The sequence below is a fragment of the Pongo pygmaeus genome, chromosome 19 (assembly GCF_028885625.2).
Source record: "Pongo pygmaeus isolate AG05252 chromosome 19, NHGRI_mPonPyg2-v2.0_pri, whole genome shotgun sequence".
NCBI lineage: Eukaryota > Metazoa > Chordata > Mammalia > Primates > Hominidae > Pongo > Pongo pygmaeus.
The window spans coordinates 17,054,251-17,081,546 of NC_072392.2; the positions used below are offsets into that span (position 1 = coordinate 17,054,251).

Here is a 27,296-nt window from a genome sequence, read left to right on the forward strand (position 1 = left end):
CAGATATATGGTGACGGACATGGGCAAATAGCCACCTCTCCTCTCTCTTCACCACGACACCCTTTGCTTTCCACACCCACCCTGCTTTTGGGCAGGTACCTGGGAAAACCTGTTAAAGCTACCTCTCTTGCTTTCTCTTCCTACTGAGCTTCTTGCTGAATTCCCACCCCTCCCAAGCCATTCTCTGCAGGGCAGCCAGAGGGCCTTCCTAAGACATAAGACAAACATGTCCTCTTTGTGCTCTGAAGGCCTGAGAGGCTCCCCAGTACCCACAGAATGCCCTAGCTGGCATCCCGAGACCCCCATGGTTTTGTCCAAGCAGTTCCAGACACCTCCTCCCCTCCACCTCTGTTGCCCCTCCCTCCTTAGCACTCTCCTCAAATTCGTGCAGGCCAAGAGACCTCGTGCTTGATCCCTTGACCTGGCTCTTGCTGGAAGCCCCCCTCCTCCATTAAAACCCTACACTTGGGGGTGGGGAGAGGGATAGCATTAGGAGATATACCTAATGTAAATGATGAGTTAATGGGTGCAGCATACCAACATGGCACATGTATACATATGTAACAAACCTGCACGTTGTGCACATGTACCCTAGAACTTAAAGTATAATAATAAAATAAAACCCTACACTTGCCGGGCACCTGTAATCCCTGCACTCTGGGAGGCCCAGGCGGGCGGATCACCTGAGTTCAGGAGTTCGAGACCAGCCTGACCAACATGGAGAAACCCCATCTCTACTAAAAATACAAAATTAGCCGGGCATGGTGGCGCATGCCTGTAATCCCAGCTACTCGGGAGGCTGAGGCAGAAGAATCGCTTGAACCCGGGAGGCAGAGGTTGCGGTGAGCGGAGATCATGCCATTGCACTCCAGCCTGGGCAACAGGAGAGAAATCCCGTCTCAAAAAAACACAAAAACGAACAATAACAACAACAACAACAAAAACCCTACACTTATTTCTGAGGCCAGCTCAAAAGGTTTTATGATTGTCTTCCCAGTTTTTTGCAGTCAAAATTAATTTCTTTGTCTTGGTATAACGTGTGTGTGCAAAACGTGGTTGCATGGATTATTTTTCAAAGAGAGAGCTGAGCATGTTCATAGGCTGAAAGGAAAGCCACAGTAGAGAGTTTTCCGTGGAAGGTGAGGCAGGGGCATAGGTGGAGGAGGCCCCAAGGAATGAGGAGAGGAAAGGAGGTGGGCAGAGCTTTACCCCAGAGGCGAGCAGAGGATGGACGTGGATCCAGATAAGACGTCAGCTCGTTCCCTAAAGGTCGTGCTAAAGGAGTAATGAGGTGACCAGTGCGCAGGGGTTTGAGAAGCCCCGTGGATGTGGTGAACTAGCTGTGGGGAGAGTATTTGGCGACGCTCAATAGATTCAGGAGGAGCTACTAGGATGAATGGTTGCCGTGTGCCACGGCTCTACAGGGTTTCACGTATGTCATCTCACGTGATCTTCTGGGGCGCGGGTGTCTCCGTTTTCTAGATGACCAATCGGAAGCTCAAAGAGAATGAATAATTGGCCCAAGACCACCCAGCTAAGGAGTGGCGGAGGTGGGGCCCAAATGCGCGCTCCAGCCCTCGCGCAGGCGCCCTGGAACTCGCCGCGCGTGTTGTGACCCAGAATTCCCGGGGCTGTGGAAGAGACCATAGACTCAACAGGAGGGGGAGTCCTGGGTAGCGCACCGATCTACATCGTTACTTGGCGGAAAGTTCCCATGAGTCTTTGCCAGCGTCCCCCTCGTTTTGTGAGGAATGGGATATTCCGACTCCTTAAGGGCCTGGAGCACATAAGGTGTGACCTTTTCATTCCCGTTGTCATGGAGGTAGGCTCTCTAGGAATCTGGGAGTAGTAGCTGAGGGGCAAGAGCAAATAAAGAGCTCGAGCTTCTGTGGTCTCTGGGGAGATGTTCCCGGGAAGCCTGGCTAGAGGGCGGAGGGCAGCTGTTGAGATGGCGTGGCTTCCCGGCTCCTGCGCCCGCGTGGCTTTCGCGGCGGTCGCTGCGGCCCGGCATTGGACAACCTGGCAGGGCAGCGCGGGGCCGAATCTGGCTGCCGTGGCAGAGGCTCATGGATCACTCCTTTGTGGTAGGGCCACATCTGCCAGAGCCTGGAGTCTGCGAAGGCCGGGACCCGGTTCCCCGGCCCGCCGTGGGGAGTGTGCAAACCCGAGAGAACTGGGTAAGTTGGGGTCGGCTTGCAGTTTGGGTTACCCCGAGGGCGGTGTACGTCGGTAAGATTGTAACAGTATTACTGGAAGACTTACTCGACTGTCCTGATGATACTTGTAATAGGAAGTGCCGTCAGAAGCGATAACTGACGACGTCTAACGTCTATCTGACCGCAGTCGCTGAAACCTCTACAACTTAGTTGACCGTAACTGCCAGAGCCCTGCCCTGAATTCCTGTCCTTACTCCCTCTTTCAGATTGCGTACCCACTGCAGAGGGCTGAAGACGGGGTAGCCACGAGGTAAGAGGCTCTCTGGGGCAGGGTTTAACATGGAACGTAGTTTTGTCATCTTAAATGCACGGAAATTGGCGTTTTGACAGTTTTCTACGTTTAGGTGTTTATACACTTCAGGGTAACGTATCAAGTCATTGCATAGGGTGGAACTTAAATAGAAACTGGAGATGGCTGCTTCAGCCACAGTCCTAACCTAGAACTGCATTTAAAGCAAACTAATATGCAGAAACAAACTCCTTCGTTAAGAAATGTCTCCAGTAGCAGGGTTAGCTTAAGTTTCAGGTAGGGTCTAGATCTGTGGTTGGAGCAGTACTGGAGGGTTGTGAGGTGCTTGACTGCTCTGATGAAATCACTAATAGGAAGTGCCGTCAGAAGCGATAACTGACGAAGACTACTCCTGTCTGATTGCAGTCAAGTCTTCACCACTTGCTGGTTCCCAGGAGTAAACTTGTGTGAACGATGACCTAATTGCTATATTCACCTAGGTTGCAAATTCGTGAAGAATCAGCAGCATGTTTGGCAGCTGAGTATTGGAGCCAGGAGCCTGCCATGAGGTAAGCCTTGCTCTATGGGGAGGCTAGTGGCTGACCACGCCTAGCTGTTAGGTCGAATATTGGCAATTGGATTTGGTTAACCTAATACCTTGTAACAGTGTAGCCTATCCCAGAGATACTGATTTTAGTTTCCGGTGGCAGTGGAGCCAGGGTGGATTACCTAGAAAGAGGGGCTACTCTATTTACCTCTTGGCTGTTTAGTCTTGGGCAAATTACCTGTCTGCTGAGATGTAGTTTTCCTCAGATGTGAAAAGGAAAAGTAATCTTAGCTTTGTGAAGTTTAAATTGATGTGACTGAAATGGAGATTACAGCTCCCCTGAGGCTGGGCACAGTGGCCTGTAATCCCAGCTCTTTGGGAGGCTGAGGTGGGTGGATCACCTGAGGTTAGGAGTTCAAGACCAGCCTGGCTGGCCAACATGGTGAAACCCCATCTCTACCAAAAATACAAAAATTAGCCGGGTGTGGTGGCGTGTACTTGTAATCCCAGCTACTTTGGGGGCTGAGCCAGGAGAATCGCTTGAACTCGGGACGCGGAGGTTGTAGTGAGTTGAGATCGTGCCACTGCACTCCAGCCTGGGCAACAGCGAGACTCCATCTCAAAAAAAAGAAAAAATTACAACCTACTGAGAAGCTAATTAAGATTTGTAGCCCTCAATAATTTACAAAAACTTAGAAAAATTACCTCTAATTAGGTCTTAAGGGGCTTTTGTTAGGATGGACTTAAATTTGTAAAGTCATTAATTAACACTGTCATCAGAAATGCCTCTCCTGGTCTGCATCTGCAGTCTCTAAGATGTATGTGCCTTCTCCATTCCCCAGGTTTTGAGAACAGGGTGCTGTTTTAGAGCTGGCAGCAGCATCTCAGCCCAAGAGAAGGTAAGCCTTGAGCTGGCCAATGATCCCCCAACCCCATAGTGGAATGAATAAACAGCTGATCTTGTTAAAACTTGCTTCAAAAATAAGATATCAAATGATGAAATCACCCAAAATAGCTGGAATTACCGGCAGATTGTGTAGTGGTGAACCTACGGTTTTCTGAAGATATCTCTTACCCTGTGATTGACTGTCAGTTGGTGCAGAAAGTGAGATTGAAATGTAGTTTCTTTGCAGGTTATATTCCCAGAAGATGTCAGTCCCAAGGACCAGTAGCTGCCATCAGTTTGGATTCTGAAAACTAACCGGCATCAACATTGGGTGTAGAAACATGCTTGCCTTGTGTATCAGAGGACATGCTCAGCAGATCCAAGAGATATATTTGGCAACTTTTTCTAGAAAAGGCACATTAGGTATCATTCATTACATTCTTGAGTTTTTTTGGGTTTTTTTTTTTTTTGAGACAGTCTTGCTGTGTTGCCCAGGCTGGAGTGTGGTGGCACAATCACAGCTCATTGCACCCTCAATCACCCAGGCCTAAGCAATCCTCCCACCTTGTAGCTGGGACTACAGCTCACAGCACACCTGGCTAAAATTTTTTTTTGTTGAGACGGATTCTCTATGTTGCTCAGGCTGGTCTCAAGCTCCTGGGCTTAGATGGTCCTCCTGCCTCAGCTTCCAAAGGCACAGGCCAAGTTGTAGCTTTGTCCCTTGCCATCATGCCCAACAAGAGGTTCTATACCTTTTAATGAACTGACTTTCATAAATTGGTTATGTTGGTGGGCAAGTTCTTTAAGCTGGAAATTGTAAATTCCTCCTGAAATGTTTTTTCATGCAGTTACCATGAACTAATACTACAATAAAGGATGGTCTTGGGTGTCAATTCTTGAAAATGTGTATTTGAAGAAAAAGTAAATTTCGCCTACTATTGTCAGATATTAGCAGTCCAGATATTTGCTCTAGCTTGTAAACTTCCCTGTGGTCAGCCTAAGCTCTTAATCCCCTATTCTACAGCTTTAGACTGAAGGCAAAAATTCAAAGCATTTAAGGCCTCCTCAATTTCGGCCCCTGCTGCTCTGTGCTCTGATCCTTGGTGTAGCTTTGTTCCAGCTCCTGCAGCATTGCACCATTCCTTAGAAGACACCATCTTGCTGTCTTCCTGTGTTGGAATCTTGCTTGCCAAGGCCTGTCAAGCGGGTCCTCCCCCATACTGTTTGCCCACAAGGTTCAAGAGTGATTGGCTCCCAGTCTCCCTGGACTGAACTACTTGGATCTAGGGGTTGCCTGTTATTTAGAAGAGATCCCTTAACTGGTAGGACCCTTTCAGTAGGAGAGCATTTGGGTAAAGGGAGGGTATAAGATGAGAACCTTTGCTAAGTTAGGCTCCTTTGGGAGCCCCCAGTTTGTTTCTCCATCTCCCCAGCCATCTTGTTGGATCTGCCAAGGGATTGGACTCCTTCATGGTCCTAGGTTTTTAAGGTTTTAAAGCCCACCTTCTGAGGTCAGTTTTCTGGAATGTATTGGTGGATTACTTAAGAATTATGGGGAAAGAGTTCTTATGGCCTGTCTCTGTCAGTGAAGTCATACTGGCAAGTGACAAGAAGGAAGCCAGGTCTGTCACTTGGCCTGCATGCTAAGGACATCAGAGCCCACATAGAAGTCTGGTAGTTTTTCAGCCAGCGGTGGGTAGGGAAGGTAGATAGGGGATTTCTGAACAGGACTTTATGCCTGTATGCATGGGCACCATGTCTGTCCTGAGCACTGCCACATGGCATCATAGGCTGCTCTGTCAAAGGGCATAGTGATAGCTGCTAGTCCTATGGGCAGATGCCTAGAATCAAGGTGGGCCTCAGAAATAGGGCTGGGTCTCCATAAGGAGGTACACCATGTTCAGTCCACCCCTAGCATAGATGGAACTGGGGTCTCTGGCAACCAACCCCTTCCCCCAGGTTCTAGAATTACAGGAATTTTGCTAAAGATTCCCACCTTCCTTGAGTGGGGACATGTTCATCTGGTTGGAGCTTGTTCCCTTAAATGAAAAATGTAATGCAGTGCCTGTAGGGGCCCTACTGTATTCTTTTTCTGGGGGAAAGCTCTTGGTGTTCACAATGGCTCAGGCTTCCAGTACCTCCAGCCATGTGCCCATTTCCACAAGTCTTTGGGGAAGGCCATGGGCTGAGCTGAGAGGGTTCTCTGGGGCCTGGGATGACTTAAGAGCCAAACGGCAGATAATGGGATAGGGGGCAGATGGAGAGGACCAACGGGAAGTTTTAACACAAATCCCCTTCCCCAGATGCTATGGTTTGCCTGTCTGTCGGTGGGTGGCCCAGGCCAATTTTTGGCAATATCCTTAACCCACCTGATAGGAGAAGCGCCCTCCCCTGCCTGCCTTGCCCATTCTACCCAACAAGGACTCCCTGGTGAGGCCCTTCACTTCCATGTCACGTCTGAGCTGCAGCTACAGTCTCCTTGCCCTCATGGTGGTCTTCGGCAGGTGCCACAGGGCCCCCTCCAGGGTCCTCCTGGTCTACTGTCCCTTCCTGGACCTCCTCCCCACTGCCCGGGCCCTCACCCAGCTCCAGGATGGTGGGTAGGTGGCCCTGCTTTGGGGAGCGCTTGCGCAGGCTGAGCAGGAAGGGCTGGGGCAAGGAGAAGATGTCAACATTGTTGCCCAGGTCAATCCACGTGACATTAGGGAACTTGCTGGGATCCTTAAGGATGTCAGTGAGGTCGCGCAGCACGGCCCGGGTCAGCCGGTTGCCATTGAGTGCCAGTGTGGTGAGGCGGGGCAGGGTGCTGAGTGCTGGCAGCAGCTGCAGGACCATGTCGTCCGTGAGGCCTGTGAAGCCCAGCTCCACGCTGTCTACCTGCTCCCCACAGCGCTGTAGGTAGCTGGTCACCCGCTCCAGGTCTCGGGAGGTCAATGGGATGCCCGACAGGTCCACTGTGTTGTCTGGGGGGTTCCCGGCCAGGACAGCCTTGAGGCTGAAGGGAAAAGGGACAAGCAAGGCTCAGGCACATGCGGCAGGCCTTTCCCCCAGAAGCTGCAGTGCCAGCCACTGCTTGGCTCTCCGACGCTAGGGACTGCTTTTACAAAACACTTGGAGGTTGGACACCACAAGTGCAGAGGTGGGCACAACCAGGGACCTCAGTCCTCTGACACTGCCGCACGTCTCAGCTGTCAGGGCCCAGCTGGCCGTAGCCTGAGGGATGTGGCTGCCCCTATTTACCAGAAAAATTGAGTTAAGAGTACCATTGGGCTGTTATATGAAAGAAGTTCATAAGTGCAAAATAGTGCCTTGTATAGTAGGCGAGTGAGGAATAAACATTTGCTGCTGTATTCATCACTTGGACTCAGCTTCCCACTTCTACCACCCTTGGGTGGCAGCTCAGCCCCCATTAATGGCACAAAGGATCTCTGAGTCCCCTCTTTCAAGACCATCCTCCCCACCAGTGAAGGATTCCTTATGGGGAGCCTGTAAGACAGCAGGCAGGGCAGGGCTCAGGGGCTCTGAGCCTGGTGGCAGCTGCTGACTCCTGGAGGCTAAGTGCCTTGCTCCTTGCTTCTCCTGCTTGCTCTTGGGACAGAGCCCAGGCAGTTCAAGCTGATGGCCAGTGTGCCCTTCCCTGCGCACCCCCCACCCCACCCCCGCCATCTGTTTGCTGGCTCCAAGGCCCAGGTGCAGTGATGAGATGTTCATTTTCCGCATTTTTTTCTTTTTTGGAGACAGTCTCGCTCTGTCGCCCAGGCTGGAGTACAATGGCACGATCTTGGTTCACTGCACCCTCTGCCTCCCGGGCTCAAGCGATTCTCCTGCCTCAGCTTCCTGAGTAGCTGGGATTACAGGCGTCTGCCACCACGCCTGGCTAATTTTTGTATTTTTAGTAGAGACAGGGTTTCACCATGTTGGCCAGACTGGTCTGGAACTCCTGACCTCAGGTAATCCACCCATCTCGGCCTCCCAAAGCGCTGGGATTACAAGCATGAGCCAACACGCCTGGCCATTTTCTGCATTTTTTTTTTTTTTTTTTTTTGAGACAGAGTCTTGCTCTGTCACCCAGGCTGGAGTGCAGTGGTGCCATTTGGGCTCACTGCAACCTCCACCTCCCGAGTTCAAGCGATTCTCCTGCCTCAGCCTCCTGAGTAGCTGGGACTACAGGCGTGTGCCCCCACGCCCGGCTAATTTTTTGTATTTTTAGTAGAGATGGGGTTTCACTGTGTTAGCCAGGATGGTCTCGATCTCCTGACCTCATGATCAGCCCACTTTGGCCTCCCAAAGTGCTAGGATAACAGGCATGAGCCACAGCGCGCGGCCCCATTTTCTGCATTTCTAAGTGTGCTGGGAAGGAGAGGGAGGTGGAGGGGGCTCCCAGCCTGCTCCAAGAGCATATGCTACTGTCAGCAGCTCAAGCTTCATGGCTTGTACTTCCTGGCAACACAGGGTACATTTGTCCTTGAGATCTAAGCTGGGAGGCTGTCCACAGTTTGTTCATTTTGACTCTGACTGGGGTCCAGCCCCAGGGAGTTGGAAAGTAAAACTCTCAAGGCATGACATTTAAATGCTTGGAATGCTGCCAGCCATCTGTGCAGCTTGATTTAACTTTTGGTGCTATTATCAATGTCCTTAATAAAGACCATTCCACCAGGGAAGCAGTGTGGTGGTGAACAGCCTGAGCTGGGTTTGAATTCAACCCCACCACTTACCAGTTGGGTGATCCTAACCAGTCAATTGACAACAGTGATATCTCCTCCCTAATTTGTTCCTTTTTGTTTCTTGGAAATGGAGTCTCACTCTGTTGCCCAGGCTGGAGTGCAGTGGCGTGATCTTGGCTCACTGCAACTTCCGCCTCCCAGGTTCAAGTGATTCTCCTGCCTCAGCCTCCTGAGTAGCTGGGATTACAGGCGTGCAACATCATGCCCAGCTAATTTTTTTATTTTTAGTAGAGACAGAGTTTCACTATGTTGGCCAGGCTGGTCTTGAACTTCCTACTTCAGGTGATCCACCCATCTCGGTCTCCCAAAGTGCTGGGGTTACAGGCGTGAGCCACCGTGCCCAGCCCATTTGTTCTTTTAAAAAACATTTGTTAAACTCACCTGTGTGCCAGGCAGTATCCTAGACACTAGGGTCACAGTGGTGAACAGGATGGACAAAATCCCTGTTCTTCCTCTACTAGGGGGAGACAGACCACAAACAAAACCCTGAGTGTGGGGCGATACAGTAGCGTGGGGCTGTGGCTACTCAGGAGAAGGTACTGTGTGAACTGACACATGAAAAAGCAAGCATGGGCCATCAAAAGAGTTTGGTGAAAGTTCCAGCAGAGGGCACAAAGGCCCTGAGGCTGGAAAGGGCCTGGCGTGTCTGTGAACCAGCAGGAAGGCCAGTGTGGCTGGGGCGGGAGAGCAGGAGAGGTGAGACCAGGGGGCGAGGAGAGCAAATCAGAGGCCCATGCTTGGATTTCATTCAGGTGCCATGAGATTCTACCCGAGGGGAATGAGACCTCATGACATGGCTTCCGAATGAAGAACGGACTGAGCATGCGTGTGTGGGGGGAACCAGGAGAGGCCCTTAGGTTCCAGCAGAGCTCAAACTACCAGCTTTCCATTGCTAAAGAACCAGCTCAGTCTCATGGCATTCCAGGTTCCAAGGGCCCCGTCTTGCTGTATCCCCATATATGTCCCCTCTACCCAGGTGGAGCCCCTCCCGTAGCCAGCACCATGACAGCCTTACACTGTTCATCCACCTGGGAATGCGCCTCTCCAGGATCCATCTCCTGGTTGTGGGCGGGGGTGGAGGGCAGGTCCAGAATAGAAGGAGGCACTAGAGTTCTTTCTTCTCCATGAGGGAGGGAGACAGCCCTTCCTTCCCCAGCCTGCAGGGACCTGCAGGGATGAGCTAGCAGCAGCACCAAGGCCTTGCCAGAGTCTTTGTGAGGGCACACCACTCAGCTATCATTTGCAAAAAGACAGATGTGCTTCCTTCTCCAGGAAGCCTTCCTTCCAGGCTCCCCTCTACTTGCTTCCTACGGTGTCATCACAGCCCACGGGTTCTGTGTCCTACATGCCCCTCAACCCCTACCAATCTTCAAGGGACTCTGAACCCCCTTGTTGCTGTATGGACCAGGGACAGGGCTGGGGTCTGGGTCCCCCTGGGGACATCTGAGATAACTGAGGAGTTCAGTAGGGAGTGCTCTGTTGTCCAGGCTGGAGTGCAGTGGCGCCGTCTCTGCTCACTGCAACCTCCACCTCCCTGGTTCAAGTGATTCTCCTGCCTCAGCCTCCTAAGAAACTAGGATTACAGGTGTGCGCCACCACGCCTGGCTAATTTTTGTATTTTTACAGGGTTTCGCCATGTTGGTCATGCTGGTCTCGAACTCCTGACCTCAAGTGATCCACCTGCCTCAGCCTCCCACAGTGCTGGGATTACAGGCATGAGCCAAACACCGTGCTTGGCCGGGAGTGCCCACTTTAGCACACCAGGAATTAGAAATTTCTCACATCTTCCTCCCGCCCATCCCATCTCAGTGGGCCCATACTCCCCAGCTCCCACCCACCAGACCAGGGTCCCCCTCTAGCTGTTTCCCTACTCTGGAATCCTCCTTCCATCTTACCTCCTTCAGCTCCTATGACCACCCCCCATGACTCCTGCCCTTCCCTTCCCTACATCCCTGGGAGGGGCGCCCTGTATCACACACTCAGCCTGGCATAGACCTGCCCGGGGGACTGTAACTCACCAGGCCTGTGGCTTCCTTTTCACCAGCCCCCGGTGCCGCCTCCACTGGGAGTGGGGGCTGAGGTGGTATGTCAGCTGCCGGCACAGCTTCTCCATGGCGCCCAGCGCATCACCTTCCTGCAGAGGCAACCATGGGTGGTAGGGCCCTGAGTGGCTGGGTGCACCAGTCTCAGCCCCCAGTCTTCCTGTCTCCCGGGTAAGAGCCCAGCTCCCCCAGGCTGAGCTGGGGGAAGCCCTGCTCTGCTGGCCTAGGGTGAGCGCCCTAGGCAGACAGCAGTGAATGCAAACAGGTCTGCAGGATGGTTTTAGTTTTTGTGAATTAGTTGCTAGCATTGAAAAACAGATTTATATAAGTCTGGATTCCAGGAGATTGGACAACAGTAGGCTGGAGCCAAGCACCTGCTGACCCCCTGGCCAAGACTCACCATGATCCCCGCCACTCCCCAATGTCCAGGGCCGCTCTGTGCATTCTTTTGCTCAGCAGATTTATTGAGCACTTACTCGGAGCCAGGCACTTGTTCTAGGAAGCCAGGATATGGACATGAACAAATGTTTGTGTCCTTATATTTCACACAGTAAAGAGGAAAGTGAGATATTTTTACCTGTGTCTCCCTCAAAAGTGAGAACAAATGAATGAGGAGGCCAAGTCTTTCCCAGCCCAGTTCATTCACATGCGTTCCTGTCAGGCCTGTTGGCATTTGAGTTTGAAACCCTGGGTGTCATGGGCTGAATTGTATCCCGCTGACAATCACATGTTGATGTCCTAACCCCTAGTACCTTGGAATGCAGCTGTATTTGGAGACAAGGCCTTTAAAGAGGTGACTAAGGTAAAATGAGGTCAGAGGAGTAGGCCCTAATCCTGTATGACTGGTGTCCTAAGAAGAAGAAATGAGGACACAGACATGCAGAGGAACGACCACTTGAGGACACAGGAGGAGGAGGGACTCACAGACCTAGGAGAGAGCCTCAGAAGGAAACCCACCAGCCAGCCTTGGACTTCTGGCCTTCAGAGCTGTGAGAAACGAACTGTCTGCTGTTTAGACCACCAGTCTGTGATTTTTTGTTATGGCAGACACTGGGTTAAATGATGCAGCTGAAAGATGCTACAGACTCCAACTACAACCCCAGGCAAGTCAATCCAACAGTCCCCAAAGCCAAACTCGTGCTGGACAGGGTGAGGGCATGAGTCCCTCCGGGGAGTGAGGGCCAAAAGCATGCTCCTGCCAGTGGGCCAGTGCTGAGGCTTGGATGCAAGCGCTGAGGCTTGGATGCAAGCGCTGGACTCAGATGCAAACCCATATGTGGCCAACGACTCGGTGTGGGGAGGTCCGGCACGTTAACCACGCGCAGTGCTCAGCATGGTGACTGGAGTGGGTGCTCAATAGGCTGCTTTGTCATTACGATTCCCACACCCCTCTGCTAGTGGACAAGCAGCGTATTGAGTAGTGAAGAGCAAAGACCTGGGGCCAAACTGTGGGGATTCAAGTCCTGGCTTTGTCCCATTCTGTGTGGCCTTGGACAATTGCTTGACTTCTCTGTGCTCCAAACCACATCTGTGAAAGGATTACAGTACAGACCTCACAAGAGTTTCTGTGAGGATTAAATGAGTCACTACTAGTGCAGTGCTTCGAATAGAGCCCAACCCACAGCGAGCTCTCCAGACACACTCTCTAAGTGAATACCGTGATAGCGGCACCAGCACAGAGAATTCTGGCAGGGCAAGGAGGGAAGATTACTGCTGCCCAGGCTCAGATTTGAGCTCAGCTTTATTTTAATTTAATTTAATTTAATTTAATTTTTGAGACAGTCTTGCTCTGTCGCCCAGGCTGGAGTGCAACGGTGCGATCTCAGCTCACTGCAACCTCCGCCACCTGGGTTCGAGTGATTCTCCTGCCTCAGCCTCCCCGGTTGTTGGGATTACAGGCACCCGCCATCACATCCGGCTAATTTTTGTATTTTTAGTACAGATGGAGTTTCACCATGTTGGTCAGGCTGGTCTTGAACTCCTGACCTCAAGTGATCCACCCGCCTTGGCCTCCCAAAATGCTGGGATTACAGGCGTGAGCCACCGCGCCCAGGCTGAGCTCAGCTTTTAAGAGCAGATGGGTTAGTGATTTCAGATGGAGAAAGAAAACGTGAGGCATCCTTGAGTGAGGAGGAAACAGTCTGTGGCAGGGCGTGGTGATGTGGCGGCTGTGGGGTGTGTTACTGACATGAGGGCAGGTGAAGGCCTGAGGCCTGATCACATCTGGTCCCTCCATGGTTCAAGCCACTGTTAGCCCTGCACACCAGACATCACGCAAGAAGGTTATGGAATTCCCACAGCACCCCAAGGCAGTAGATACTTTCGTTATTCCCATTATGCAGTGGGGGAAACTGAGGCCCAGAGGGCTGGGGATGGGCCTGGGGCTGATGGGAAGGCAAGAGAAGGAGACTCTGAGGAAGGGGGACGAGAGAGAGGAGTTGGGAAGATGGGAGTTGAATGTCCAAAGGAGAAAGGCATCTGTGGAGGGACCCAGGAAGCAAAGGAGGGCCCGAGACTGAACAGAGCGGATTTGGAGGAGGCCCCTGGGCTCCAGTTCACAGCCCATCCCCACCCCTGCCCCAGCTTCCTGGTGCCTGGCTGTCTGATGAATAAGCTTGTATCACCTGCCACTTGCGCCTGTATCACACCTGTGTGTTACACCTGTCACTCCTGTGTGTCACTCTTGTGTGTTGCAGATGTGGGGGCAGGTGAGCATCTGCCTTTACAGCTTCATTCCTCACCCCTGGAGCTGACATCTTTTGGTTCCTAGACTTAGCTTCTTGCTGAACCCAGCCACATGACTGTGTGGAGGGAAGCAAGGCGAGTGAAGCAGGAGGAGCTGGTCATGGGGGCTGCAGGAGAGTCCCTCAAGGGGGCTGTTCCTCGGACTGGGAGATGGAGAGAGGGGTGGACAGGAGGTGGAGAGGGTGACTCAGGGCCAGGCTATTGGAAGGGGCTGAGGGGACAGAGGCCACGCAGCTGACTGGTACGCTGGATGGAGAAGGTGTGGGCAGGGAGGGTGAGGAGGGTCTAGGCTTTGGGCTTTGGGCTTGGGACATGAGTAGAAGGCAAGGGGCTCAAGACAAGAAGTGGGTGAGAAGGCAGGAGGGGGGTGACCTGCTCACGTGGGGCCATGGTAAGTTTGAGGGGCTCACAATACCTCCAGCTGTGGATGCCACTGGACTTATGGGGTTGGGGCTCAAGACAGAGAATGAGCTGAGCAGGAGGGGAGAGAACACTGGACACACAGCAGTCAGAGAAGACTCCATCAGAGCAGCAGGAGTAGCAGAGTCTGGACACCAAGGAGAAGAGTGACTAATGGGGTTAGACTCCCACCCAGAGGCCACTGGGTCTCCAACAAGGAGGCCATGGCCAGCACAGGTTCAGGGAGAGGGGCCATGGTGGGAGCCGACCTTGGAGCTCAAAGGGAGAATAGGGGCCAGGCACGGTGGCTCAAGCCTGTAATCCCAGCACGTTGGGAGGCCAAGGTGGATGGATCACCTGAGGTCAGGAGTTCGAGATCAGCCTGGCCAACATGGCAAAACCTCGTCTCTACTAAAAATACAAAAATTAGCTGGGCATGGCGGCGGGCGCCTGTGATCCCAGCTACTCCGGAGTGCTGAGGCAGGAGAATTGTTTGAACCCAGGAGGCGGAGGTTGCAGTGAGCCGAGATCGCACCACTGCACTCCAGCCTGGGTGACAGAGTGAGACTCCATCTCAAAAAAAAATAATAATAATAATAATAATAAATAAATAAAACAAAGAGAGAATAGGAGGTGACACTGGAGATGGCCCATCTAGAGCTGTGCTTCTTTACCTTGGAATCTTTCATACTGGAATCTCGGGAGCTTTTTTTTTTTTTTGAGATGGAGTCTTGCTCTGTTGCCCAGGCTGGAGTGCAGTGGTGCGATCTTGGCTCACTGCAAGCTCCGCCTCCCGGGTTCACGCCATTCTCCTGCCTCAGCCTCTCCAGTAGCTGGGACTACAGGCGCCTGCCACCACGCCCGGCTAATTTTTTTGTATTTTTAGTAGAGACGGGGGTCTCACTGTGTTAGCCAGGATGGTCTCGATCTCCTGACCTCGTGATCCACCCGCCTCGGCCTCCCAAAGTGCTGGGATTACAGGCGTGAGCCACTGTGCCCGGCCTGGAATCTCAGGGGAGCTTCAAAGTCCACTGATGGGCCAGGTGCTGTGGCTCACTCTTGTAATCCCAGCACTTTGGGAGGCTCAGGCAGGAGGATCACTTGACCCCAGGAGTTCAAGACTACCCTGGGCAATATGGTGAGACTTGCTCTCTACAAAAAAAAAAAAAAAAAAAAAAAAAAAAAAGCCCAGCATGGTGGCATGTGCCTGCAGTCCCAGCTACCCGGGAGGCTGAGGTAGGAGGCTCTTGAGCCCCGAAAGTGAAGGCTGCAGTGAGCCGTGATCACACCTCTGCACTCCAGACAGGGTGAGACCTAGTCTCAAAAAACCAAACCAAACCAAACAACAACAAAATAACACTGATGCCTGGCCCACCCCAATGATGGGTGGGTGGCTCAGGCACGGGGATTTTTTTTTTTTTTTTGAGATGGAGTCTCATTCTGTTGCCCAGGCTGGAGTGCAGTGGCGCGGTCTTGGCTCACTGCAACCTCCATCTCTCAGGTTCAAATGATTCTCCTGCTTCAGCCTCCCAAGTAGCTGATTACAGATGCCTGCCACCACACCCCGCTAATTTTTTGTATTTTAATAGAGACATGGTTTCACCATGTTGGCCAGGCTGGTCTCGAACTCCTGACCTCGTGATCTGCCCGCCTCGGCCTCCTAAAGTGCTGGGATTACAGGTGTGAGCCACCCTGCCTGGCCACACGGAGATTTTTAAAAGGTCCCCAGGTGATTCCCTAGTGCAGCCGAGGTGGAGAAGCACTGGTTCAAAGACCATGGGTGGGATCAGGTGGTCTGCCCAGCATCACTCCTGGAACCACCCCAGGACAGAATGTAGCCAGTCTCCAAAGCTTAGAACTGAGCCCCTCAGCTGCAGCTCCTCCTTCAGTCACTTCCCAGGGTTTCCAAAATCTGGGGCCAAAATCCCTGTCCACCCTCTCAGCCCGGGCAGCTGAGCCTTAAAAGAAGAGAACAGAGGCCGGGTGCGGTAGTTCACGCCTGTAATCCCAGCACTTTGGGAGGCCGAGGCAGGCGGATCACAAGGTCAGGAGTTCGACACCAGCCTGGCCAACATGGTGAAACCCCGTCTCTACTAAAAATACAAAAATTAGCCAGGCATAGTCGTGGGTGCCTGTAGTCCCAGCTACTTGGGAGGCTGTGGCAGGAGAATCGCTTGAACCCGGGAGGAGGAGGTTGCAGTGAGCCGAGATCGCGCCACTGAACTCTGGCCTGGGTGCCAGAGTGGGACTGGTGTGGGACTCCGTCACACACACACGCGCGCGAACACACACACACACGCGCGCGCGCACAAACACACACACACACGCGCGCGCGAACACACACACACACACACACACACACACACACACACACACACACACGAGAACAGACAAGGAGGCATCACTGCACTGCCATTGCCACAAGGGGGCAGCCACGCACAGGGCCAGGCTCGGGATGGAAGTGGATCTGCCGCTACCAGGGAGAACTGAGGAGCCTGGGTCTCCTCACTGGCTAGACAGGAACAATAGGTATGGACACCTCATAGAGTTGCCTTGACAGCACAAGTGAGCTGATGTTTTCTCAGGAGTGAGAGTTCCCTTCTGCTTGTCTGAACTAAACTGACAACAGCTAACATGTATTGAGCAGCTGTGATGCATTGGGCATCTCCTCTGAGCACTGTTTGCATGAACATTTTGGGGCTCAGAACACAATTCCAAAGCATGGTGCCGGGGCCAGCAGAGAGCTTTGAACTAATGGAAATTGGAAGGCCTCAGAAGCGAAGTTTTTCTGCCCTTCTGCTGTCCTCCTGTCTCTGGCCCTACTTCTCCCCCAGAGTGAGTCCGAGAAACCAGAATTATTCTTCCCCAAGGCAGGTCACAGAGACCAGAACCCCTCTCCCTCAAAGCAAGCCATAAAACTAGGCAGGTCACTCTCTCCCTTCTGTCTTGAAGACCATTCCAGAGGGGCAGGAAGGAACACTGCAGAGAGAGGCCAAGAAGAATCTGAGCAGACAGCCTTCCTGGGTCCCCTCAGCCTATCACCATTAGATCACACCCTTTGTCCAGTCGCATTTCTACAAGCTTGTGCACTCTTTACCAAACCTGAGTATAAAAACAGATAGCTGGCTGAGTGTGGTGGCTCACACCTGTAATCCCAGCACTTTGGGAGGCCGAGGTGGGTGGATCACCTGAGGTCAGGAGTTCGAGACTAGCCTGGCCAACATGGCGAAACCCCATCTCTACTAAAAATACAAAAAATTAGCTAGGCGTGGTGGCGGGCACCTGTAGTCCCAGCTACTTGGTAGGCTGAGGCAGGAGAATTGCTTGAACCCAGGAGGTGGAGGGTCCAGTGAGCCAAGATCACGTCATTGCACTCCAGCCTGGGCAACAGAGTGAAACTCTGTCAAAAAACAAACGAACAAACAGGCCAGGCGTGGTGGCTCATGCCTGTAATCCCAGCACTTTGGGAGGCAGAGGGGGGTGGATCACCTGAGGTTGGGAGTTTGAGACCAGCCTGACCAACATGGAGAAACCCCATCTCTACTGAAAATACAAAATTAGCCAGGCACGGTGGCACATGCCTGTAATCCCAGCTGCTCGGAAGGCTGAGGCAGGAGAATCATGTGAACCCAGGAGGCAGAGGTTGAGGTGGGCCGAGATCACGCCATTGCACTCCAGCCTGGGCAACAAGAGCAAAATTCCGTCTCTAAATAAATAAATAAATAAATAAATAAATAAATAAAAATAAATTCTAACAACCAACCAAAAAAATAAAAAACCTCTTTCCCTGGGGTTTGGGGTCTTCATTTCTTTCTTTTTTTAAAGAGATGGGGGTCTCACTATATTGCCCTTGCTGGTATTGAATTCCTGGCCTCATGTAATCCTCCTCTATCAGCCTCCCAGGTAGCTGGGGCTAAGGGTCTTCATTTCTTTTCTTTTTTTTTTTTTTTTTTTTTTAGTGACGGAGTCTTGCTCTGTGCCCCCCCACCCAGGCTGGAGTACAGTGGCACCATCTCAGTTCACTGCAACCTCCGCCTCCCAGGTTCAAGTGATTCTCCTGGCTTAGCCTTCCGAGTAGCTGGGAATACAGGCGCGTGCCACCATGCCCAGCTAATTTTTGTATTTTTAGTAGAGACAGGGTTTCACTATGTTGGCCAGGTTGGTCTCGAACTCCTGACCTCAGACGATCCGCCTGCCTCGGCCTCCCAAAGTGCTGGTATTACAGGCGGGAGCCACCGTGCCTCACCTGAGTGTCTTCATTTCTGAAAGCTCCCATGTTGTGTAAAACTTTGATTAAATAAATTTCTTCTGCTTTTTTGTTACCCTGTGTCTGGTTATAGGAGTGTCAGCCATGACCCTTATAATGAGTGAGGAAAAGTACCACACAGTTCTGCCCTACAATTTTTTTTTTTTAGACGGAGTCTTGCTCTGTCGCCTGGCTGGAGTGCAGTGGCACAATCTCAGCTCAATGCAACCTCCACCTCCCAGATTCAAGTGGTTCTCTTGCTTCAGCCTCCCGAGTAGCTGGGACTACAGGCACCCGCCATCCATGCCCGGCTAATTTTTTTTGTATTTCTATTAGAGACGGAGTTTCACCATGTTGGTCAGGCTGGTCTCGAACTCCTGATCTCAAGTGGTCCACCTGCCTCAACCTCCCAAAGTGCCCTACAAACTCTTTATAGTCCCATACCTCACTACAACCCTATGAGACAGGTATTACTAATATCCCCGCTTTACAAATGAGGACTTAAATAGAACTTAAATAGATGGGCAAGGCTGCCCAGCTTGTAAGAGGGAGTCAGGATCTAAAGTCAGCCAGCTCTGAGGCTGATGCTCCTAACCGCTATCTGCTGCCCTCCTTGTGAGAAATCCTGTCTTTGGCTTAGGTCAGTTCAAAGTGCTTCTATCATTTACAACCAGAAAAGCCTTCAGCGAGACTGTCTCATTTTTTCCCAACTCCTCCACTTTTCAAAGAACCCCTCCAGGGCTCCCTCCTGCAGAGAACGGGACTAGGCAGCACTGGCCCAGAAGTGGAGCAGTAAGAAGGTGGGGAACAGGGGGAGAGAGAGGAGGAGGAGGAAGAGGAGGAGGGAGAGGAGGAGGAGGAAGGAGAAGAGGAGGAGGAGGAAGAGGAGGAGGGAGAGGAGGAGGAGGGAGAGGAGGAGGAGGAAGGAGAAGAGGAGGAGGAGGAGTAGCAGTAGTAGTAGGAGGAGGAGGAGGAGGAAGAGGAGGGAGAGGAGGAGGAAGAGGAAGAAGAGGAGGAGGAAGGAGGAGGAAGAGGAAGAAGAGGAGGAGGAAGAGGAGGAGGAAGAGAAGGAAGAGGAGGAAGAAGAGGAGAAAGAGGAGGAGAAGAAGGAAGAGGATCAAGAAGAGGAGGAGGAGGAAGTGGAGGAGGAGGAGGAAGAGGAGGAGGAGGAGGAGGAAGAGGAGAAGAAGGAAGAGGAGGAGGAAGAGGAGGAAGAGGAGGAGGAAGAGAAGAAGAAGGAAGAGGAGGAAGAAGAGGAGGAGGAAGAGGAGCAGAAGAAGGAAGAGGAGGAGGAGGAGGAGGAAGAGGAAGAAGAGGAGAAGGAGAAAGAAGAGGAGGAAGAGGAGGAGGAAGCTGGACTTGACACTGAGACACACATACCCTAACTCCTCCAGTGGCTGGAACCCTGAGAAGTAACCTGGGAGCCATAGCTAGCCACATTCCCTACCATGCGGCAGGGGGAAGAGCAGTCTGTGCAGAGGGAATGCAGAGGGAGGCAGGGTAGAGCAGCGAGGAGGGAAGGAGGGACCTCTGCACCGTGCTTATCTATAGTTCTAGCACCTTGGTCTAACTTGGCTGCCTGTGGGCGCCACAAGACACCTCGGTATCTGTAGAACACATTTTCTTCCTTGCTGGAGCCAGCCCGCCTGGGCTTCTGTTATGTGCAGTAGAATCCTAACCCGCCCAGGAGGCTCAATGGCTGTGTGCAGAATCACCGCTTTACAGTCCTCCCCCGATCCCTGAAGATGGCAGGAGTGGGATGTGGCACAGTCAAGTGACTATAAGTGCAGGTCAGGGCAGCAGCCTCTCCAGACCTTCCCAGTGAGGCTGCCTAGGTCCTGGGGCAGAACGTGTTTGAGGGGCTTCTCATTAATCTGTCAGGAAAGATGACGTGCCGACCTGCAGGCTGACCTGGGAGGGGTACCAGCACCCGACACTGCTCTGGCTCTCAGCCATCAGGCAGTGATACCATCTGCCATCTTCACTCCCCAGGCACCTCTGTAACTGCTCCAGGACCCCGACAAGCACAGTTCTCCACTGCTCTCCCCATTCAAGGCTATCCCTCCCTCATTCATAAATTCATTCATACATTCATCAAATGTTGACTGTCCCCCTCATTACACTGGACACCATTCCAGATGCAGAGACTGTGTGCCGGCTTTTCTGTTTCCTCTTGCCCCACAGTCCACTCTGCCCCTCTCTGCTCAGAAGGCTGGGCTCTAGAGACTGCATCACTGGGCTCTCTTCCCCCTGGCTTCCACTTGAGTTCAGCTAATGGGAGCAATGGCAGCAAGACCAGAGGGCAGGAGGAGAGACAGATGGGGGAGTTTATTCTGATTCCCCCCACTTCGGCATGTGTAGCGGCCGGCCTCCAAGACAGCCTTGCTGCTCTCAGCTCCTGGCATCTGTGCCCCTGTGTAGTGTCCTTCCACATTGTAGCAGGGCTGGTCTAGGTGAGCAACAGAATCATTAGAACCAATAGAATGGTGGAAATGATGGTTTGTGACTTCTGAGACTGGGTCTTAAAAGGTATTGTGGGGGTTGGGCTCACACCTGCAATCCTAGTGCTTTGGGAGGCCAAGGCAGGGGGCTTGCTTGAGGCCAGGAGTTTGAGACCAGCCTTGGCAACATAGTGAGTGCCCCGTCTCTACAAGAAAAAAAAAAAAAACAAAAAATTAGCTAGCCATGGTGGTGCCTGCCTGCAGTCCCAGCTACTCGGGAGGGTGAGGTGGGAGGATCACTTGAGCCTAGTAGTTCCAGGCTGCAGTAAGTTATGATCACACCTCTGCACTCCAGCCTGGGCATCAGAGTGGGACCCTGTCTCAAAACAAACAAACAAACAAATACAAACAACAACAACAACAAAAAAAGCAAGGCCAGGCATAGTGGCTCACGCCTATAATCCCAGCACTTTGGAAGGCCGAGGCGAGTGGATCACCTGAGGTCAGGAGTTTGAGACCAGGCTGGCCAACATGGCGAAACCCGGTCTCTACTAAAAACACAAAACATTAGCCGGGTGTGGTGGCAGGTGCCTGTAATCCCAAGCTACCTGAGAGGCTGAGGCAGGAGAACTGCTTAAACCCGGGAGGCAGAGGTTGCAGTGAGTCAAGATTGCACCATTGCACTCCAGCCTAGGCGATACAGTGAGACTGTCGAAAGAAAGAAAGAAAAGAAAGGCAAGAAAGAAAGGCATTATGGCTTCTATATTATCACCTGTTGTGGGGTAAACCAGCTGCCATGATGTGAGGACACTCAAGCAGTCCCATGGAGAGGTTACAGGGCGAGTCTGCCGCCTTGGAAGTGGACCTGCCAACTTCTTTTTTTTTTTGAGACGGAGTTTCGCTCTTGTTGCCCAGGCTGGAGTGCAATGGTGCAATCTCAGCTCACGGCAACCTCCGCCTGCTGGGTTCCAGTGATTCTCCTGCCTCAGCCTCTCGAGTAGCTGGGATTACAGGCATGCGCCACTACGCCTGGCTAATTTTGTATTTTTAGTAGAGACGGGGTTTCTCCATGTTGGTCAGGCTGGTCTCGAACTTCCAACCTCAGGTGATCCACCCGCCTCGGCCTCCCAAAGTGCTGGGATTACAGGCGTGAGCCACCGAGCCTGGCAGACCTGCCAACTTCTGTTAAGCCTTCTGACACCTGCAGCCCTGACCAATGTCTTGAGAGACCCAAAGCTAAACTACCTACTTAAGCTGCCCCTGCAAACCTGACCTACAGAGACTATAACAATAAATGTCTGTTGTTTTAAGCCACTAAGTTTTGGGGTAGTTTGCTATATGGCAATGGATAATGCAGCGTGGCTCTGGACCAGGTGTTCTCACTCTGCCTCTGGCAATACAGCTTGTCCTCCTGTGAAACAACTTCCTACCACTGCTGTCTTTGGATGTCTCAATGTCCCCTGTTGACTTCCTTTATCCTGTCCTCAACCCTTTTCTAAACTCTCTTCAAACTTCACAATGGAATATGTTGCCTGCTTCCTGCCTGGTCCAGGCTGGAATTGTGAACAAGACAGACACCTTCCCTTCAGAGTTTATATTCTAGTGGGGAAAACAGACAATAAATTAGCCAACAAATAAATAAGCAAGGTAATTTCAGAGACCAGTAAGTAAAACGGAGAAATGAATGGAAAAATAAATGGGGCTCGAGACAGGCTGATCAGCAGCCTACACTAGGCAGGCTTGTCAACGAAGGCCTCTCAGAGGCCGTAGGCTCAGTCTGAACTCAGGAGAAGGAAACTCAGACAGAAGAGGCTGGAGCAGTCAGAGGGAGCAGCGACGTCCCTAAGGTAGGAGAGGGTGTGGAGGTGTCAGGAGCAGAGGAGGGAGGCCCACATGCTAAAGCAGAGCTCGCAGGGCGGCAAGTGGGAGAGGGGAGCTCAGAGACTCAGGCAAAGCCAGATGAGGAGTCTGGGTTTTGTTTAAACTACAGCACAGCCCCTCACTGAAGGATTTTCACGAGGTCCGTGTAGTATCCAATTTACCTTTGGAACGAGCTCTCCGGTCTTGACACCTCTGTCTACAAAAATCTCTAGACCCATAACGTGGGCTGACATGAACTTCTCAGATGCCAATTGCTCTGACCAGGACATCCTGGTCAGCCCTCTGGGGTGGATGGAGGGGCTGCTCCTACCACCAGCCTGGGGACCTCCCACCCCTGCCTCATCCAGAGAGCCTCGCTTGCCACATGGGCATGAAAGGGGCCCTCCAGGTCTCTGGGCTTCAGCAGGGCTCACCCACTCTGGCTGGCTCTGATTTTATTTTGAGGAAAACAAAGTCCAGGTGTTGAAGTGGTTTGAGGAAGGTTACACCACGCAATGGACTGAATGTTGGTATCTCCCCAGAATTCACGTGTTGAAACCTAATCCCCAGGGTGATGGTATTTAGAGGTGGGGCCTTTGGGAGGTGATTAGGCCAGGGGGGTGGAGCTCTCACAATGGGATTCGTGCTCCTTTGCCCATTTCCTGCCATGTGAGGACACAAAAAGGTGACTGTCTGTAACCCAGAAAAAGGTCCTTGCCAGTCACCAACCAGGCTAGCACCCAGATCTCAGACTTCCAGCCTTCAGAAGTGTGAGAGAGAAATTTCTACTGTTTGTAAGCCACCCAGTCTACGATAATTTGTTACAGCCACTTGAATGGACCACAACAACCCAGGTATGCACCCCCCGGCCCCACCCCTACCCAGATGGAAAGGGAAGATCAGAAGGCAGGAGTTCCCACCCCTCCTCCTGGACTTGCCTGGCCCTGTCTCACAGGGTCTCACAGTGGGCCTTACCCACTCCCTGGCCTGCCTCTCTCTCTGAGAGGGTGGGTCCTTCTCCCCACACAGGCCATCCGTGAGGCAACCCGTGAGGGGCAGGTTGGGGAGGGAGGGGAGCTCGGCCGCTCCCACCAGGCCCCTCCTCCTGCCCCCATGGGCACTGACCACCCAGGGACCACCGGCCTGTGTCCCGCCCAGCTCTGGGCCACTGCATAGGCCCACATCACACCTGTGGTTCTCCTCGGAGGTGTAACCTTGCTCAGATCACTTGACTACCTGAATTTTGTTTTCCTTAACTCAAAGATGGGCATATACACAGCCCTCCTATTTCTTTTTTGCTTTTTTGAGAGCCCCATCGCCTTTCACCCTCTCATCTGTGAGCAACTCCATTGCTGCTCTAGGAAAGGCAGGGTCTGGCGCCCGGCAAGGCCTCCTCACAGGCCTGACTCCCGTCCCTTCCCACCTCCCCAGGCAGAACCAGGTGGAACCGCATGAGAAGCGACGGAGGCACCAGCCCTAGCCAGCTCCCTCAAGGCACCAATCAGGCCTTGAGGCTTCCTCAACACCAGCTTTCCTTCCCCTCCCATTGGGCCCTGCATCCCTGCCTTCTGCAACATTGTGCTCCTGACCCTGGCCGGCTCCCAGCCCTCCACAGCTGGGCCTCCACCTCAGAGCCTTTGCATCAGGTAGCCCCAGAGTCAGAGAGAAGGCCCCTGACAAAGCCGCAGATGGAGCTCAGCCCCAGGAAACACCTTTCCAGAGCAAGGCTCCAGCTCACTGTAGGAACACAGTCAAGTCTGTATCCAGGCTGAGCGATGGGTGGGCTTGGGAACCATCTCACTTCTGGCCTAGATCCTACAACAAAAGGAAAAACTTCCCTCCCACACCCCTTCGTCCTGCTCTGGTTTCCCGACTGCCAATGAGGAAGCACTTCTTTTGGAAGCCACTGGAAATTGAGGGATGAGACAGAAAAAAACTAAAGCAACAGAGAAGCGCTCAAGTGTGGAAATGTCCCCAGCTGGCCCTCCCCTTCCCGCCAGGTCGGGCTGCATAGCCCTGGGGAAGCCTAGACCTGGAGCTGCAGGAACAGGGCAGAACCTCCCATCCAGGCAGGGCTGAGCTGCAGATCTGGAGCCTGGAGAGCCATGGAGCTTTCCCTTCCGAGCTCCCAGGGCCAGTAGGAAGAAGACATGAGTGAAGGGGTGAGTGTCAAAGGACACTCAGCCTCAGAGGTGAAGATATCTGGGAGTGGTGGGGACTGAGGCAAAGTGGACAACCCCATGCAGGGCCCCGGACAGCCTTCTATGACACCTTTGTGCAAATAAGAAAAAGTTCACCTCCAGGGGGACACGGGCTTGCATCAGGGCTCATGGCTTGGTGGGTAGAGAGAGGGCTGGATTTGAACTTTTCCCTGCCTCCTCCTACCCCGTCACCCCTCTGTACGCGTGCTTTTGTGCAACGTACAACCTGTACAACTGTATGTGGTGGCCTTGGCCCCATATAACAGGGATGGCTACTTAGCTCCAGCCCTGCAGAAATGAGGGCTTCATGTTGCTGGAGCTTCCAGTTTTTCAAGGGCAGCTGAATATACGGATCATGTGAAAAATTCTGGTTTTTAAATGTTGGCAATGAATTCACCCCCTGGGCCAAACAAGACCAATCTGTGCTAGTGGCACCAAGGGAGAGCACCTGAAGCTCTTGGTGCCTGGAGGACGGGCTTGTCCTCCTTGGGCCTGGGCAGTGTCTGCCAGTCCTCCTTGGGCATAGAGCTGCTCTGCCCAGAAAGGCACCCACTGCACACCCCGGGACCTGGCTGGCTCGGACCACAGCCACCCTACCGGCTTGGGACAGTGGATGTAGCGTGCCAGGCTGATGATGAGGTCGTGTGTGATGGGGTCCACCAGGTTCCGGAAGCTGGCGTAGCGATACAGAACGTCGTCTAGCGAGGTCGACTCCATGCCCAGGTCCTGCAAGAGCAAAGGATGCCCAGAGGTCAGGGCTGGCTGCCCACCCAGCTTGCCCACCATCCCCAGGAGAAGTAGGCACAGGCCCCTGGAGGCGACTCTGCCTCCCAGGTCCTGCAAGAGCAAAGGATGCCCAGAGGTCAGGGCTGGCTGCCCACCCAGCTCGCCCACCATCCCCAGGAGAAGTAGGCACAGGCCCCTGGAGGCGACTCTGCCTCCCAGATCCCTGGTGGGGAGCATCTGCAGAACTTCCCTCAGGGGCTGGGGCAGGCCCCTCCTGTTTGTCTTTGCCTCCAAGTTGAGGAAGAGCAGGGACTGGCCTCTGAAGGCTCTGCAGTTTGTGCAGGTCCTGGCTTGTGGCCCTCTCCTAGGACAGCCCCTGACCTTTGTCTCTCTGGTTTTCCAGAGGAGGAAGCCAAGGGTGGCCCGCCTTGGTGCAAGCAGCTGCTTCTCCATCGTGGCAAAATTTGGAATTAACTGCCTTGTGACAGGATGGTTTATTGACATTTATTTGTGTTTTCTTCCTGCTTCTGATGTTTTTACTGCTCCTTCTGTAGCTGATGCAGCCTCAGTGTTCCTTTGCCTTGGGGGTTTCTGAGTGGTGGGGTTGTAAGGAGAGCCTGCCAGGCATCCAGAAGGAAACCTCATCAGGACTCCCTCAGAAAGGTACTGAGTGGAATCTTCCCGATGGGAGGGGAGCAGCTTGGAGGCGAGTGCTACTAAGTGTGGTGGGACCGCGGCAGAAACCGCTGGAGCAGAGCTTCCCTGGGTCTGAGGGAGGAATTGGGTTTGGGGGCTCAGGACACACCACCCCAGAATATGGCACCCTGACATCTGAGGAGGCAGCCGACGCAGGAAGGTCTCTCTGACTGCTGTTCTCCCCCGAAGCAGGCCCTGAAGAATCCTGTGACCTTCCTCTAAAGTAGGTCATGAGACCCCCTGAGCTTAAAACGGAGTGATCGGCTTTGGAGAAGTAAAGAAACATGACGTGCCTGCCCTGGTGTGGGGCTAAACTTCGTGCCACTCCATGTGAAACGGGGAGGTACGCCAGCTCCCTTTCCTCAAGCACACCCCCTCCCAATTTCTGCCATCCTTGGGTATGAGCTACACTGCAGTTCCTGACCTTAGCTTGGTGCCCTGCACAGACCAGGCAATGCTGACATTCCCATCCGGAGACTGTCCTCATACCATCCTGGGGAACATGAGGCATCCCTAGGTAGGGAGGCAAAGCAGGCCCACCCACTGCGGGCCGTCCTCATTCTGGGGGCTCCCACAGCTGCCCCAGCACAGCCCAGAGGAGAAAGGCTCCCAGCCCAGGTGGCTGGGGTCCAGTGCCCTGGGGACAGGACATCTGGGCAGGGAATGTGTGGGTGACCAGCTGAGTTTGCTCCTTGTCATTTTGTTTGTATTCTGAACTTTTAAAATACCTTCCCCACATGATTCTTAGAAATCCCTGGAAGGCACCCAGGCTGGACATCATCATATACTCTCTACAGATGGAGACACCAAGGCCCACGCCTTCTGTGCTGTTGGAATTTCAGGAAGGATGGGGGCGGGGCACGGCCTCAGCCCTGGGCCTGTTCTGCAGATTGCACTGCTCTTATCTGCCAGGGGGTGGTGAGAGGGTGGTGAGGGGGTGGTGAGGGGGTGGCTGAGCTGGACAGATGGAGGGCAGGGACGGGGCTCTGTGGTCTGGCAGCTGACATTGATACAAGCAAATAAAGAGTCTTTGCTGGGGGCTCTGGAGGGCCTGGTGTCATGCCTGGGGGTGGCAGGAGCCTCTTGGGGGGAGCCCCTTGGAGCCCACCTGCCAGCCAGGTCCTACCTGCCGTGGTTAGGGTGCACTCTGCCCCCACCCTCATTAAAGCTTCATTCACGCCTCAGTGAGGACACAAGAGGCCAGTTGTGACACAGGGCTGTTTTCCACATGGCAGGAATGAACCTTGGAGGTGAACTACCAGGTCCTGTGCCAGGCTCTCTGGCTGCTGAAAAAATTTGCTGGGAACCAGGACCTGGGGGCTCAAGGTCTGTCATGGA

General features: G+C 53.0%; 2 protein-coding genes and 3 non-coding genes across 6 annotated transcripts in view; 4 read left to right on the forward strand and 1 right to left on the reverse strand.

The window, feature by feature from the left end:
• Positions 1 to 1,803: 1,803 nt before the first annotated feature.
• On the forward strand, positions 1,804 to 4,771 carry LOC129017141 (putative uncharacterized protein LRRC75A-AS1, mitochondrial; the record flags this gene model as incomplete). The annotated part of the gene is made up of 6 exons (XM_063657022.1): positions 1,804 to 1,822; positions 2,089 to 2,177; positions 2,423 to 2,466; positions 2,946 to 3,014; positions 3,835 to 3,891; positions 4,126 to 4,771. Coding segments are annotated over 5 exons (228 nt in total), but the record flags the coding sequence as incomplete, so codon positions are not given.
• LOC129018501 (small nucleolar RNA SNORD49) lies at positions 2,268 to 2,339 on the forward strand. Its single transcript, XR_008495322.1, has one exon. It is a non-coding gene; the product is annotated as a small nucleolar RNA SNORD49 (small nucleolar RNA).
• LOC129018500 (small nucleolar RNA SNORD49) lies at positions 2,797 to 2,867 on the forward strand. The gene has a single exon (XR_008495321.1). It is a non-coding gene; the product is annotated as a small nucleolar RNA SNORD49 (small nucleolar RNA).
• Positions 3,984 to 4,056, forward strand: LOC129018517 (small nucleolar RNA SNORD65). Its single transcript, XR_008495336.1, has one exon. It is a non-coding gene; the product is annotated as a small nucleolar RNA SNORD65 (small nucleolar RNA).
• Positions 4,768 to 27,296, reverse strand: part of LRRC75A (leucine rich repeat containing 75A) — a 50,451-nt gene continuing 27,922 nt past the window's right edge. Inside the window, exons 2-4 of one of the 2 annotated variants that reach the window (XM_054457323.2) lie at positions 25,134 to 25,262; positions 10,621 to 10,736; positions 4,768 to 6,873 (exon numbers count right to left, since the gene is read on the reverse strand). In XM_054457323.2, the coding sequence (XP_054313298.1) occupies positions 6,330 to 6,873; positions 10,621 to 10,736; positions 25,134 to 25,262 (789 nt within the window). In that variant the 3' untranslated portion in view covers positions 4,768 to 6,329. The remainder of the gene's footprint in view (positions 6,874 to 10,620; positions 10,737 to 25,133; positions 25,263 to 27,296) is intronic. The other variant, XM_054457324.1, reaches the window with a different exon arrangement.